The sequence below is a fragment of the Bison bison genome, unplaced genomic scaffold, assembly GCF_000754665.1.
Source record: "Bison bison bison isolate TAMUID 2011002044 unplaced genomic scaffold, Bison_UMD1.0 scf7180017864135, whole genome shotgun sequence".
Classification (NCBI taxonomy): Eukaryota; Metazoa; Chordata; class Mammalia; order Artiodactyla; family Bovidae; genus Bison; species Bison bison.
The window spans coordinates 3,695,887-3,712,752 of NW_011494707.1; the positions used below are offsets into that span (position 1 = coordinate 3,695,887).

The window sequence follows — 16,866 nt, forward strand, 5'->3', positions numbered from 1 at the left end:
CATATAAATAAATCCCCATGGGATTCTCCAGGTAAGAATACTGGAGTGGGTTGCCATTTCCATCTCCAGTATTCTTGCCTGGAGAATCCCATGTAGAGAGGAACCTGGTAGATTACAGTCACTGAGGTCACAAAAAATCTGACATGACTTAGCGACTGGGCACAGGTGCATTTACACTAAAATCAGGAAAAAGATAAGGATGTATATCACCTCCTCTGGTATTCAATATTTTACTGGAAGTAAAAGCCAATGTAATTAGATGAGAGAAAGCAAACGGAAGAATAAAAATTGGAAAAGAAGCAAAATCATATCTATTTGCAGAGAATATGACACTATGTGACAAACCCTAGAGAATCAATACTAAAACTAATTCAAACAATAAAAGAACTGAGTAAGGTAGCAGGGTGTAAAATTAACATAATCCATACTACCCAAAATAATATACAGATTCAATGCAATCTCTATCAAAATTCCAATGGTATTTTCACAGAAGTAGAACAATCCAAAAAATTTGTATGGAAACACAAAAAAACCTCAATAGCCAAACAATCTTGAGAAAAAAGAAAAAGTTGGAGGAATTGTGCTTCCCAATTTCAATCTATATTACAAAGCTATAATCATCAAAACAATATAGGTTTGGCCTAAAAACAAACACATAGATCAGTGGAAAATAGACAGCCCAGAAATGAAACCACACTTACACGGGTAATTAATTTACAACAAAGAAGATAAGAACATACACTAAGGGAAAGACAACCTCTGCAATAAGTGGTGTAGAAAAACTGGACAATTACATGCAAAATAATCAAACTGGACTATTTTTTCATACCATACACAAACATACACTGAAAATGGATTAACGGTTTAAATGTAAGATTTGAAACCATAAAACTTCTAGAAGAAGCAGTATGCTTTTTTGACATTGGTCCTAGCAATATTTTTTGGACAAGTCTCTTTGAGCAAAGGAAACAAAAGCCAAAATAAACAAATAGGACTACACAAAACTAAAAAACTTTCGCACAACAAAGGAAACTATCAACAAAACAAAAAGGCAGCCTGCTGAATTGTAGAAGATATTTGCAAATGATATATCTGATAACTGGTTAATATCCAAAATATACAATGAACTCATACAACTTAACATCAAAAAAACAAACTAGACTACAAAATAGGCAGAGGACCCAAACAGACATTTTTTCAAAGACATACAGATGACCAACAGACACGTGAAAAGATGCTCAATATCACTAATCATGAGGAAAATGCAAATCAAAACCACAATGAGATAGCCTCTCACACCTGTCAGAATGGCTTTAATCAAAAGAAAACAAATAACATGTTGCCAAGGATGTACTTTGGTGGGAATGTAAATTGATACAGGCACCTCAAAAAAAATTCAGCAATTCTACTTTGAGATAAGTTTGTTTTTTATAGTGGTACATATAAGCAGTTCTGTAACTACATTCTGTGTATTCTAAAATTGAGGAAATAAGTAAATATACTGTGAATAACAGTAGGCTTCTCACTGTTGTAAAAGGAAGTGATATGATACATGTCACAACTTGAGTACTTTGAGAAGAACATAAAAATTGCACTAAAAAGCAAAATCATCAAATTACTCTATAACTAATCCATGGAAACTTGCAGCAAACTTTAAATATTTGACTTCTCTCTTCCTGCCATCCCTCAAAACATGCTTCATCTTTCAATTACTTTTTAGACATGTAACAACAAAGTTTTGTGAAAGTATTTGACTTCTCATGACTGATATCACTCTTTTATTAAAAAGCACAGAGATCATTAACAAAATTTAGAATCACAGAGTACTACACTTTTTCTTTGAAAAACTCACTACAGTTGACCCTTGAACAACGTGGGTTTGAACTGTGAAGATTTTTTGAACTGTAGATCTTTTTTGAATAAATACTACAGTACTTAAACTGCAGCTGGCCGGATATGTAGATGCAGAACTGTGGAGAGGGAAGGCCACTATGGGACCCAAGCCTCTTCAGACTTTGGAATCGGCAGCAGGTCCTGGAATCAATCTCCTAAAGATACTGAGGAACAAATGTACCTACATCTTCTTTATTTAAAGTAAAGCCTTAATTAACTAAACTTTTCAAGAAATGAGTTGCCTAATTTTCTTGTTAAATTAAGATTAACCTAGAAACTCTTTCAGTTTAAACATTTTGAAGAACAAAGTCTTAAAATACATTTTCCAAAATTATGTCATGTATCAAACATGGATAGAAGTATTTTCTCAAAACATAGTGATTTTCAACGTCTCCAGACTATTTGGTTATTGCAGTTATATGCTGAAGTAAGTGTCATTATAAGAGATACAACAGACTGAGAAATTGCTATTTTGAATAAACCTCTGAACTTGTTTCCTCATATACAAAATGCAGGTATAAACCTGCATGACAGCCTGACAGGGTTACAAAACTCAAAACCAGTAGTAAAATGAATGTGTGCTGGATAGTTTGTTGCTGACTAGACACCACTGCCATTTCTTTTCAGACCTTCCTTGCACTGTAAAATAGAAGAAATTAACCTCTCCAGATTCCCATCTGGACGCAGTTGCAGGTAGATACTTGAGAAGAGAAGCAGCCTCCAGGTAAGTAGTTTCTTGAGAACTACACACTTTGGTGCTACAAAGCTAGAGTTCTTAAAAGTTCTTAAAAAAATAAGCAGCTTCCATACTTCAGGCTAAAATAATCAGTAATAGCTTCCCTAATTCCCTGAGCCCTTCCAAAAGTTATATAAGCCTTTAATTCCCCAAGTTAAAAGCCTGATGCTTGGAACCCAGTGGCTTGCATTTTCCAAATCAAACTGTGTTTGACTTATAAGGTGTATGTGAAAATGCTCTACAAACTAAAAAAGACAATACAAAAGCATGGATTATTATTTCCGTTCTCCCTGATAGGAAATTTCAGTTGAAGTTGTTTTCTGATAATCAGTTTCTAAAAGCAATGTTTGGTACCAAAAGATTCCCCTGCAAGAGTTTACGATATATGAGAATAACAACATAATATTCATAATGCAACTTTTACGAATCAGGAGTCAAATGTGATGGTGGATGAGAAAGGATGGATTAAATGTGACTTGGGAGTGAAAAGGTAAAAATTAAGAAATGATTTAAGGAAGAGAATTAAAGATTAAACAGACCTGTACACTAAAGGGGTAGGAAAACTTAAATTGGAAACAATATAAGAAACTGGAAGAAAGAGCATGCTCAGATAAACAAACCAAGCAACTCAGAGGCATGGATGGAGAACAAAAGGCATGTAACACAAAGTGGCTTCCTTTCATGTTGAGTGTGTACAAAGGAGAGGGGGCTGGGGCCAAGTAGTAGTACAAGGCCGGAAAAGCTAAACATTTGGACTTGACTATTATTATCCAACTTCAGATTCAGAGAGACTTGTAGAATTTTATGCCTAAACAAAATCATGCTGCGAATTAACATACTGCCAAAACTAGAGCCTAACAGGATACAAAACTACGCAAAAGAAACTGCTTTTCCTAAAACACTGTTTTTGTCCTAACACTCTTCTTCTCAAAAACGGTGGGCCCTCCTTACCATGGTTCCCATCCTATTCAACCATATCTTCTAGCACTACCCAAAACATACAACTCTTTCCAGATAGACTACACTCTGTATTACTGGCCCTTGAGCACAGCCAGAAAATGCAAGTGGAATGACATCAGGTACTAACTAGTTCTGCCGCTATAACAAAGTACCATATACCGGGAAGCTTAAACAACAGAAATGTATCTCACAAAGGCCGTAAAGTCAAAGATCAATATGCCAGCTGATCTGGTTCCTGATAAGGGCTCCCCTCCTGGTTTGTAGATGGCCACTTTTTCAGTGTCTCACATGGCCTTTCCTTTGAGTGTATGCTCAAAGAGAGAAAGATCTCTCTCTCTCTTCTTATAAGGCCACCAGCCCTGTTGGATTAGGGCCCCACCCACCTTTATGAGTTTAACTTTAATTACCTCCATAAAGGCCCTATCTCCAAACACAGTTACACTGGGGGTTGAAACTTCAACATGAATTCAGCAGGGACACAGTCACTCCAAAATACACTGGATTATTTGTAAGGCTAAACCTTAAGAGATTTTGCAGCTTCTGTTCTTACGTTCTTGAAATACTTCCTCTATCATGCGAAAAAGCCCAGCCATTCCTATCAAAGGATGAAAAGCCACAGGGAAACTAAGGCACCCACCCCCCACCCGACCCCCTGCTGCTGAGTCAACAGCCAACACCAAATGCCAGATACGTGAATGGAGCCACACTGCACCATCCAGTTTCAATGAAGCTATCAGAAAGCTACAACCACATGCGTGACCCTAGGTAAAACTAACAGAAATGCCAGGTAAGCTGAGTCAGAATTGTAAAATGGAGGGAAAAATAAATGATTATTGCTTTAAGTCACTAAATTTTGTTACAAAGCAGTAAATAGTTGATATGGCATACCTTCTTGTTCTACTTTTTGACCTAGACCTCTGAACTCTGTATGATTTTCCTCGACCCCTTGAACGACTTTGACTTCGTTTTCTTCTAGAGCCATAAGAAGAGCTACTGCTTGATCGATGTCTGCGTCTGAAAAAGAACATAATCAAATATTACTTGCCTTCAAAATGTTACTAGATACTATGTTATGAGAACTATACTGGTTTATAGGCTTATCTACAAAGAATAGACAAAGGATGAAGACCTATGGTCTAGGTCTGGAAGAAAACAAAATAAAATCTTTGTTGAGACTTAAACCTCATAAATATATAACTACAAAAAGAAAAATATTTTACCCATAAAATTTCAAAGTACAAAACCATATGAATTCTAAGGAATGTCACTCTTGCTACTACGTAAGTAAAAATTACAAAAATCACCTTCTATCATAAGAATGTGAGCGAGGCTGAAGATCTCTGGACCAAGATCTTGACTTTGACCTTGATCTCCTTCCACCTTTCTTTCGGCTGTACGTTCTACTATCTGAAGAACTACTGGAAGAAGATCGTCTACGGTGTTTCTTTTTTCTCTTGCTTCTGCTTTCTTCTTCAGTATCTGATGACCGGCGGCCCATTTCTACAGGTTTAAATTCAAAGAAAATTATTTCCAACATAATGGAACAATGGATGAAATTTAATATAGTAATTTTTTTGTATCTGTAAAAATTTTAAATGTCTTAGTAAAGTAAAATTTAAATGTACCAATCTTAACAAGACATGTGAAACAGCTCCAGTACAGTCTTCTAGCACTATCAGTTTACTGTTTTCACAATTTATGAATAAAGTAAACTCGTCCTAAATTTTTTTAAATGTCTCCAAAACTGGCAACCCTGAGGGTGGTTCCTTACAACAATTTTCTTATAGTTCAAGTTGCATTTATCATTAATTATATGATACTTGGTTTAGGGATCAACTATCTAATCTTATATTCTCACATTCTCTAAAGATAAAAGATATTTTACTATCTTTTACAGTTAAACTTTCCTAACTGAAAATTGTAAAATTTTCATCTCTGTTCAAGCTATCGGAAATTTTTTATCTCTGTTTCTTTCCAAGGCAAACCATTCAAAATCACGGTAATCTAAGTCTCTGCCCCAACCAGTAACGCTGAAGAAGCTGAAGTTGAACGGTTCTATGAAGACCTACAAGACCTTCTAGAACTAACACCCAAAAAAGATGTCCTTTTCATTATAGGGGACTGGAACGTATAGAAAGTAGGAAGTCAAGAAACACCTGGAATAACAGGCAAATTTATCCTTGGAGTACAGAATGAAGCAGGGCAAAGGCTAATAGAGTTCTGCCAAAAGAACGCACTGGTCATAGCAAACACCTTCTTCCAACAAAACAAGAGAATACTCTATGCATGGACATCACCAGATGGTTGACACAGAAATCAGATTGATTGTATTCTTTGCAGCCAAAGATGGAGAAGCTCTATACAGTCAGGAAAAACAAGACTGAGAGCTGACTGTGGCTCAGATCATGAACTCCTTATCGCCAAATTCATACTTAAATTGAAGAAAGTGGGGAAAACCACTAGACCATTCAGGTATGACCTAAATCAAATCCTTTATGACTATACAGTGGAAGTAAGAAGTATTTTTAAGGGTCTAGATCTAATAGTCAGAGTGCCTGATGAACTATGGATGGAGGTTTGTGACATTGTACAGGAGACAGGAATCAAGACCATGCCCAAGAAAAAGAAAGGCAAAAAAGCAAAATGACTGTCTGAGGAGGCCTTACAAATAGCTGTGAAAAGAAGCAAAGCGAAAAGCAAAGGAGAAAAGGAAAGATATACACCCATTTGAATGCAGAGTTCCAAAGAACAGCAAGGAGAGATACGAAAGCCTTCCTCAGCAATCAATGCAAAGAAATAGAGGAAAACAACAGAATGGGAAAGACTAGAGTTCTCTTCAAGAAAATTAGAGATACCAAAGGAACATTTCATGCAAAGATGGGCACAATAAAGGACAGAATTGGCAGGGACCTAACAGAAGCAGAAGATATTAAGAAGAGGTGGCAAGAATACACAGAAGAACTGTACAAAAAAGATCTTCATGACCAAGATAATCACGATGGTGATAATCACTTACCTAGAACCAGATATCCTGGAATGTGAAGTCAAGTGGGCCTTAGGAAGCATCATTATGAACAAAGCTAGTGGAGGTGATGGAATTCCGGTTGCTGCTGCTGCAGCTTCAGTCGTGTCCGACTCTGTGTGACCCTAGAGACGGCAGCCCACCAGGCTCCCCTGTCCTTGGGATTCTCCACGCAAGAACACTGGAGTGGGTTGCCATTTCCTTCTCCAATGCATAAAAGTAAAAAGTGAAAGTGAAGTCGCTCAGTCGTGTCCAACTCCTAGCGACCCCATGGACTGCAGTGCACGAGGCTCCTCCATCCATGGGATCCTCCAGGCAAGAGTACTAGAGTGGGGCGCCATTGCCTTCTCCAGGAATTCCAGTTGAGCTATTTCAAATCCTGAAAGATGATGCTGTGAAACTGCTGCATTCAATATGCCAGCAAATTTGGAAAACTCAGCAGTGGCCACAGGACTGGAAAAGGTCAGTTTTCATTCCAATCCCAAAGAATGGCAGTGCCAAACAATGCTCAAACTACCACACAATTGTACTCATCTCACACACTAGTAAAGTAATGCTTAAAATTCTCCAAGCCAGGCTTCAACAGGATATGAACCGTGAACTTCCAGATGTTCAATCTGGATTTAGAAAAGGCAGAGGAACCAGAGATCAAATTGCCAACATCCGCTGGATCATCGAAAAGCAAGAGAGTTCCAGAAAAACATCTATTTCTGCTTCATTGACTATGCCAAAGCCTTTGACTGTGTGGATCACAACAAACTGTGGAAAATACCTCAAGAGATGGGAATATCAGACCACCTGACCTGCCTCTTGAGAAACCCGTATGCAGGTCAGGAAGCAACAGTTAGAACTGGACATGGAACAACAGACTGGTTCCAAATAGGAAAAGGAGTACGTCAAGGCTGTATATTGTCACCCTGCTTATTTAACTCATATGCAGAGTACATCATGAGAAACGCTGGGCTGGAGGAAGCACAAACTGGAATCAAGATTGCCGGGAGAAATATCAATAACCTCAGATATGCAGATGATACCACCCTTATGGCAGAAAGTGAAGAAGAACTAAAAAGCCTCTTGATGAAAGTGAAAGAGGAAAGTGAAAAAGTTGGCTTAAAGCTCAACATTCAGAAAACAAAGATCACGGCATCCAGTCCCACCACTTCATGGCAAATAGATGGGGAAACTGGCTGGCTTTATTTTTCTGGGCTCCAAAATCACTGCAGATGGTGACTGCAGCCATGAAATTAAAAGACTCTTACCCCTTGGAAGGAAAGTTATGACCAACCTAGACAGCATATTAAGAAGCAAAGACATTACTTTGCCAACAAAGGTCCATCTAGTCAAGGCTATGGTTTTTTCAGTGGTCATGTATGGAGGTGAGAGTTGGACTATAAAGAAAGCTGAGTGCCGAAGAACCGATGCTTTTGAACTGTGGTGTTGGAGAAGACTCTTGAGAGTCCCTTGGACTGCAAGGAGATCCAACCAGTCCATCCTAAAGGAGATCAGTCCTGAATATTCCTTGGAAGGACTGATGCTGAAGCTGAAACTCCAGTACTTTGGCCACCTCATGTGAAGAGCTGACTCATTTGAAAAGACCCTGATGCTGGGAAAGATTGAGGGCAGGAGGAGACGGGGAGGACAGAGGATGAGATGGTTGGATGGCATCACCGACTCGATGGACATGGGTTTGGATGGACTCCGGGAGTTGGTGATGGACAGGGAGGCCTGGCATGCTGCGGTTCATGGGGTCGCAAAGAGTCAGACTGAACTGAACTGAACTGAAAATTCTAAAATTTCAAATGGATAAGACCTCATTAATCATCAACAAAGTGCAAACTGAAACAATACACCATTATCATGTAACTCATAAAATATGAGAAAGGAAATGTTAACTAATGTACCAAAGTTGATGAAGTATTGTTAACTAAAATATCAAAAATGAAGTCTAACTGTTCACATTGCTAGTACCCATAAAAGTGGTGAAAAAATCCTTCTAGAAAGCAATTAAACAATTTAAATAAAGAGTTTTAAAAATGTTGATGCTTCTTTGACAAAGCAATCTTATTTCTAGGCATATATATGCAAAGTTTTCCTTAAAAGATATATTCATGAAGATATTCATTGTAGCATTATCTAAAACTGTATGTACAGAGGGCTTCCTTGGTGGCTTAATGGTAATGAATCCACCTACCAATGCAAGAGACATGGGTTTGACCCCTGATCCAAGAGGATACCACATGCCCCGGAGCAACTAAGCCCGTGCCCCACAACCCCTGAGTGTGCTCTAGAAACCGGGAACCACAGCTACTGAGCCCATAAGCGACAGCTACTGAGCACACTAGAGTCTGTGCTCCGAAACAAGAGAAGTCACCACAATAAGAAGACCATGTACTGCAAGAAGAGAAAAGCTTCTGCAGAAACAAAGATCCAGCACAGCCAAAAACAAATACAATAAACAAATACAATTAAAACTGCATGTAGAGAGACCACAATGTAAGAAAATATATGCATATGAGTAAAAGCAAAAATGAAGACAAGTGATAAATATTTAAGTAAGGAAATTGGGTAATTTTTTTCTCTTTTTTAACTGTATTCTATATGGCTATGGTATATTTACTATACAAAAGAAAAAACATATAGAATATAAAGTTTTTATATTTAGACAATAACTGATAAGAAGCCTACTTGTCTTACTTTAAAGTTAGATTCTCATATGGAATCTTATTTTTTTACTAAAATAGATATTAGCTATCTTTGGATGTCACATAAAAGCAAGATCCATCTTTCCTAATAGGTAGGATAGTTAATGAATCAGATAAACAAAAATCTCACACTTCATCTTAATATTTATTTAAATTAAGTTAAATATCATTACTCTAAAAAAAAGCAATACATTAAATTACAGCTTTGTTTTCAGAACCAAGTGAGCCATCCCTTCCTTGACTATAATGCAATTCTAGTTGAAAGTCACTGTTGTAACTCAATTCAAAACTTAAAGCTATTTACCTGGAGCCAGAATTAGACTTTAAATATAGTTCTGAACCTCAAAGCTGTTCACATTTCTAACATATCACAGTTCAACTGAACATTGGAAAAACTTGGTTTTGAAAAGTTCAGTAAATCACTAGCACATCTAAGCCAGTTTCCTCATTGAAAACAAAACTGCACTTCATGTAAGATCACTATGATCCTCTCCAGCTCTCAAAATACTACAATTATGAAATCTTATATATACATACAGTGTATATGTACATACATACATATATATTTAAATGTGTGTATATAATAAACTAAAGATCCTCTTGATGAGAGTAAAAGAGGGGAGTGAAAAAAGCTGGCTTAAAGCTCAACATTCAAAAAACAAAGACCATGGCATCCAGTCCCATCACTTTATGGCAAACAGATGGGGAAAAAGTGCAAACAGTGACAGGTTTTTTCTTGGGCTCCAAAATCACTGCGGACAGAGACTGTATCCATGAAATTAAAAGACGCTTGCTCCTTGGAATAAAAGCTACGACAATCCTAGACAGCTTATTACAAAGCAGAGACATCACTTTAGCACCAAAGGTCCACACAGTGAAAGCTACGGTTTTTCCCATAGTCACGTACAGATGTGAGAGTTGGACCATAAAGAAGCCTAAGCGCCAGTGCCAAAGAATCAATGTTTTCGAAACATGGTGCTGCAGAAGTTCTTGAGAGTCCCTTGGACTGCAAGGAGATCAAACCAGTCAATCCTAAAGGAAATCAACCCTGAATATTCATTGGAAAGAATGATGCTGAAGCTGAAACTCCAATACTTTGGCCACCTGATACAAAGAGCCAACTCACTGGAAAAGACCCTGATGCTGGGAAAGACTGAGGGCAAGAGGAGAAGGAGGTAACAGAGGATGAGACAGTTGGCTGGCATCACTGACTCAATGAACATGAATTTGAGCAAACTCCAAGAGACAGTGAAGTCAGGGAAGCCTGGCATACTGTAGTTTATGGGGTCGCAAAGAGTCAGACACGACTTAGTGACTAAAAACAACAATAACATGTATTTACATATTTATATCCATATAGCCATTATATATCATATATAACCACATATCTCTGTATATGTATATATGTATGTATATACGTATATATGTATTTCATTAAGGAATTTGTATATAATTGATAATATTGATCATCTAAGCATTCTAATTTCCTTTTTCTTTCTTTCTTGTTTCAATCTTTAAACAGTTAAGAATTTTCTCTACTTGCAAATAACCAAATTAAGATGGGTTTTTATTTATTACCTGGTTTAAAAAATACTAACATTATAGTAAAGGATAAAAAAGTATAAAGAGGATAAACAAGACCAGAGGAGAAAACTACAGGAACAGTAGACAAGATATGTCAACAAATTTTTAGCAAATAAAAAACAGATGCAGGATTTAGAACTAAGAATGCTGAACATCAAGCAACTGCAGAGATTTCCAATTGAAGAAAAGCCAATTCACATAGCAAAAATCAGAAAGGATCAGGAATTTGAGACACCAGATACCACAGCAGGCACAATGAGGCACAGAACTAAAAAACAAAGGAATTGGTTGAAATTCTATAAAAGAAGTAATTGCTCAGGTCCCCTATGCCATTCAACCAGATCAGTTCAGTTCAGTCGCTCAGTTGTGTCCGACTCTTTGCGACCCCATGAATCACAGAACACCAGGCCTCCCTGTCCATCACCAACTCCCAGCGTTTACCCAAACTCATGTCCATTGAGTCGGTGATGCCATCCAGCCATCTCATCCTCTGTTGTCCCCTTTTCCTCCTGCCCCCAATCCCCCCCAGCATCAGAGTCTTTTCCAATGAGTCAGCTCTTCGCATGAGGTGGCCAAAGCACTGAGTTTCAGCTTTAGCATCATGGGGGACTGCTATTCCCCATTCCCAGAAGGATAGGTGGTTTATTTTAGAAAAATGATGAAACAGTGAAGCACCAGGTCCAGGGGTACAGGAAAAGAGGGCAGAGAAATGTTCCACTAAAAGTTAAAGGGATTAAGTGAACCATCTAACAGTAAATACTGTCACCTATGTGGACTTCCCTGATGGCTCAGACAGTAAAGCGCCTGTCTACAATGCAGGAGACCCTGCTTCGAGCCCTGGGTTGGGAAGATCCTCTGGAGAAGGAAATGGCAATCCACTCCAGTACCATTGCCTGGAAAATCCCATGGACAGAGGAGCTTGGTAGGCTATAGTCCATGGGGTCGCAAAGAGTCTGACACAACTGAGCAATTTCACTTCACTTTGTGTGTACTTGGCTCCAAGAATTCAGAGTATTCTTTTCTCCAAAAACTAAACAGTACCTGGAAGAAGCCATATTAAAACCAAGTCCACCAGTTAACAAGCCCAAACCTTAAACACAGCAAACTTTTTTTTTAATACTTCTTTTTGCTTTGGCCATGCCACACGGCTTGTGGGATCCTAGTTCCTTGACCAGGCACCAAACCCGTGTCCTCAGCAGCAAGAGTATGGAGTCTTAACCACTGAAATTCCCCACAGTAAACTTTTTTCTACAAAGGTTTCTTCTGGTAACTTTTTAGTAATTATACAACAAAAGAAAACAAATCACATGATGAAACTCTTCATCATAAGAGACAGAAGCCAAGCAGAAAAACAAGCAACTCATAGTAAGCCAGGAACATGCAAGAAAACTTCAAACAAAACACTATCCTCAGAAATGTATGAGAAGATGATCCAAACAAGAATAGGAGGAACAGCCATAGAATAGGAGAGAAATCTTGGAATTTAAACAAACAATAAGTTGTAAGTAACACAATAGGGTCAGAGGATACTATCAAAGGGCTCATGAAAAGTAGAAACAAAAAGATTAAAAAAATAGGAGGTAAAAGAGGATCAACCCAGGAAGTCCAATATCCAATTAATATATATTCCAGAAAGAAACAGAGCATAGAAAACAGAAAACTATCCAAAGAATAATTTTTAAAATTTACAGAATTGAAAGACATGAATTGCCCTAAGTCCCTGGGACAATGAATTTGAGAAGACCTATACCTGACATACCTCATAAAACTTCAGAAACGAGAAATACAAAGAACCTAGAAACTTCTAAAGGTAAAAAATGGTAAAAGGCATAGGGCTTCTCAGCAGCAACACAGCAAACAATGGAGACTTGCCTTCAGAGTTTTAATTGAAAATCATTTTCAAACTAGAATGTATATTCAGCTGAAGCATAGATCTAATATGAGATCAGAATAAAGACATTTTCAGATATGCAAGGGCTCCAATTATACCTTAAGCTCATCCTTTTTTAGGAAGGTATTGAAGGATGTGCTCCAACAGAAAGACAGAGTGAATAAAGATGACCCAGATTCAGAAATAACACTTGAGATAGGTTAAAAAGTCCCAGAGTGATAGCATGCCAAGGTATAAGGAATACATCAATGAACAAGAGAGAAAAATCCTTGCCCTCAAGGAGTTTACATTCTAGTTTAATAGTAGTTCCCAATCGGTTCTGTAGACCCCAGGTCATTCCTAAGACCTGAAGGGATCTAACCAGCCAAAACTAGTTTTATTACGACGCTAAAACTTGATTTACCTTTTTACTGTGTTGACTTTTGTGCTGATGATGTAGAAGCAGTGGTAGGCAAAATTGCTGGTGCTTTAACAGGAATCAAGGTAATGGGACCAAACTACTAACAGTCACTGAATTCTTCACTGCAATATACAATTGTTGTTGTTGTTTTTTAAAGAAAGGCAGTTTCACTTAGGTATGTCCTTGATAAAGCAGTAAAATCATTAATTCTATAAATTTCAACCCTTGAGAACACATCTTAATATTCTGTGTGATGAAATAGGAAACACAGAAACTAAAGAACAACAGGTTATCTTGAGGAAACATTTGTGCAGCTGAATAACAAGTTGAACTAGCTGCTTTTATTGTGAAACACTATTTAAAAGAACTGACTGTGATTATTCAGACATGGGCATGTGACATTTTCTCAAGAATGAATTAAAGGAGTCTATCCTTTAAGGAAACTGTCAATTTGTTGCCAGTGATAAAATCTGATCTCTCAATTAACGAATATATATGGAATCTAGAAAAATGTTACTGATGAACCTATTTGTAGGGAAGGAATGGAGAGGCAGATGGAGAGAACAAACGTGTGGACACAGCAGAGGAAAGAAAGGATGAGACAGACTGAGAAAGTGGTATTGACGTTTATACACTATCATGTGTAAAACAGCTAGTGGTAAGTTCCTATATAACACAGGGAGCCCAGTCTGGCACTCCGTGATGACCTAGAGGGATGGGATAGGGTAGGTAAGGGAGGCAATATATATAATTATGACTGATAATGCATTGTTCTATGGCAGAAACCAACACAACATTGTAAAGCAATTTGCCTCCAATTTAAAAATAGATTAAAAATAAAATATAATACTAACACAAAAAAATTTTGAGTGCTCAAACAAAAATCAAAATGTTGGATAACTTGTATTTGTCACCATGAGACTGACAACTTCTCAGCACTTAAAGATTTCTTTGATGAGGTCAATGGTGATATTAACAAATTGGAATTTTTAAATTATATAATGAAAAGTTTGTCTATATTTAGAAGCTACACATAACTCACTGAACCAGTATTTTCCAATAAGCCAATGTACGATGTCACAGACTCATGTTATGAGTAAAATATCCATTCAGGGTAGGAGACAAACCGATAGACTTTAATGTAACAGAGCATGAAAAGGTCATTGACATCGTTTCAAATACCACATTGCAACAAATGTTTAAGAAACTACTACCTGTCAAGTTATGGCACAGTATTAAGGAAGTAATTATCTGAAAAGGGTATTAAAATACTATTTTTTCCAACAGCGTTATCTGTGTGAAATCCGGATTTTCTTCATATAATTCATTCAAAAAGTCATCACAATAGACTGAATGTGAAAGCAGATACAAGAATCCAGTTGTCTTCTATTAAGCCAGACAGTAGAGATTTGCTGTCTGGAAAGGAAAAATAATGCCACTTTTTTCACTTTTGTTTTGGAAAATATAGCTATCTTTCACATCAAATATGTTATTTATGTTACCAAGTAATGGATTTATTACTGTTATTTGTATGTGGACTAATTAATAAATACTTCAAATTTTTGTTTTAATTACTAGAAAGGCAATATTTCCAGATAGAGCCCATGTAGATAAAAGTCTGTGGGGTTCTCTATAATTTTTAAGCATGTAAAGGGATCTTAAATCTAAAAAGCATGAGACCTACTACTCTAAGGTACCTATAGTCATTTTTATTCTACATTTTCGTCCAGCTTAAGTACCTACATAAGGCATAAAGAAGTAGGAAAAAAAGAAAAGGAAATACATCTAATTATGTATCTTGCTGATGACCAAAAAAAGAGACTGAGAGGTGGGTATACATTTTTCTATTCTTTAATGTCAAATAATGTAATTCATCCATATTAGAAGAATGATTACATTTAACTCAGAAAAGTTAATGGAAGATATACAATCCTTCCTTAGAGTAACCAAATGAAAAAATGATTAAAAAATCAGTCATAAATTTATAAATACTTTTTCTGGTGATGCATTTACATTTCAAAAAAATCACACCAAAGTATAATTAATCTCAATAAGAGAATCAAAAAGTCATTACATTTCTTTATTATAAATAAACTCAAATACTTATTCAGAAAAGGAACTGAACACTAAGAACAAATCAAAGGTAGGTCCAAAAACTGTCTTCTCATCAATGACAGTACTGAATTCCTACTCACTACCCTATATACTTATCACTGGATTTCCATAATGTCACTAGCATGTAATTTGCTCATTCAAGTCATAGTGGTTGATTTATATTATATCACACATTTCCAGTAAGGAAGAACTGTTTTTATTTAACTCCATTGGTAAGTATAACACATGGCAAGATGCATTAATAGCTCTTTCCAGTAAGAGCAAAGATAAATTGAGCATAGATTTTTAGGAGTCCCAGAACCTAACACTTTTTCAATCCATCTGTAAGCAGAAAAGGCAAATAGGGAGAGAAGGCTCTCAGTTTTCTGTTCTCACTTGTCTCTATTACTTCCTGGTTGCAGTTTCATGGTAATAAACCATATCCAACTAACTCCCATTACAGAATTGAAGCTATAACAATAATGACTACAGTAGGACATCAATTTACAAAATCATCATATTGTAAAGTTTAGGTGATTGACTGAAGATGTAGAAGCCAAAATGCGTCATTCAAAAGAGAGCTTAAAGGCATACACAAGTAGTTCCTTTGTCTGGTCATCAATAAGGTAAAGTAAGCAGTTATCTTTTTCAGAAAGCAGGCAGTTAGAGAGAACAAATATTCCTAAAGGACATGACATTTTATAATTATTTCACCACTACTCATTCTTTAGTTTATCAAACTATAATCTTTTTGATCTTGGACACATGACCAAATAAGGGCAAGGGGGAGGAACAGTCATTTCAATGGGAAATCCACCTCAAAGGTGTAAAGTAAAAATGGGGTTAACATCATTTAACATAGGAAGAAATCCACAAACAAGTACAGAATCACCCAAGGCAATAAAACAACTAAGGTAAAATTCTAGCTGAATGAGCAAAATAAAGCAAATCTCAAGAGGTACAGAATTGTTAAAACATTCCTCCCAGCACAACTAAAAATTTGCAGACTGGCATCTTTTTTCATTAAAGCATTATCAGTCATAGGAATTTCTTCCCAATGGTTTGAAAATAAAAGTGGAAAATACACCAATACATCTAATATAACAATCTTATTAGAGAAGTTTTCCAACTCATAATACAACTGTTTGCTTAGTCAAGCTGGTAAGGCCAATTAGTAAGACTAGGAAGACTAGCCAAGCTGGTAGGTGCCAGCTGCCTTTATTTCAGTTTCAAACATTTTTAGCCCTCTTACTGAAGAACATACAGTAATAAAGTGCTACCACTTAGCAGGAAATCTTTGTCTGCAAAGAAAGTGAATATTTATAGACTCTAGAGCTAAAGGGGCTCTCAAAGGATACCCAGTTTCCCCAGGAGGCTGCACCTGTCATATCTGCTATAATCCTTAAACCCAAAAACCGCATATCTTCCTCACTTAGAGCTTTTATGGCTAAGTCCAAAGACGACAACTGGAAAACTTTTTTGTGACAACATGAAACACTTTTATTTAACTACCTAGTACCTAATCAGTTGAAACACAAGTAAGTTACTGCTAATTCTGGGCGGGCCGGCGGGGGGTGGGGGGAG

General features: G+C 36.9%; 1 protein-coding gene across 1 annotated transcript in view; it reads right to left on the minus strand.

Moving 5' to 3' along the window:
• LOC104988513 (serine/Arginine-related protein 53) overlaps window positions 1–16,866 on the minus strand; it is a 239,406-nt gene that overhangs the window by 221,376 nt on the left and 1,164 nt on the right. Inside the window, exons 2-3 of the mRNA XM_010839861.1 lie at window positions 4,894–5,089; window positions 4,478–4,603 (exon numbers count right to left, since the gene is read on the minus strand). Coding sequence (XP_010838163.1) covers window positions 4,478–4,603; window positions 4,894–5,087 — 320 coding nt within the window. The 5' untranslated portion in view covers window positions 5,088–5,089. The remainder of the gene's footprint in view (window positions 1–4,477; window positions 4,604–4,893; window positions 5,090–16,866) is intronic.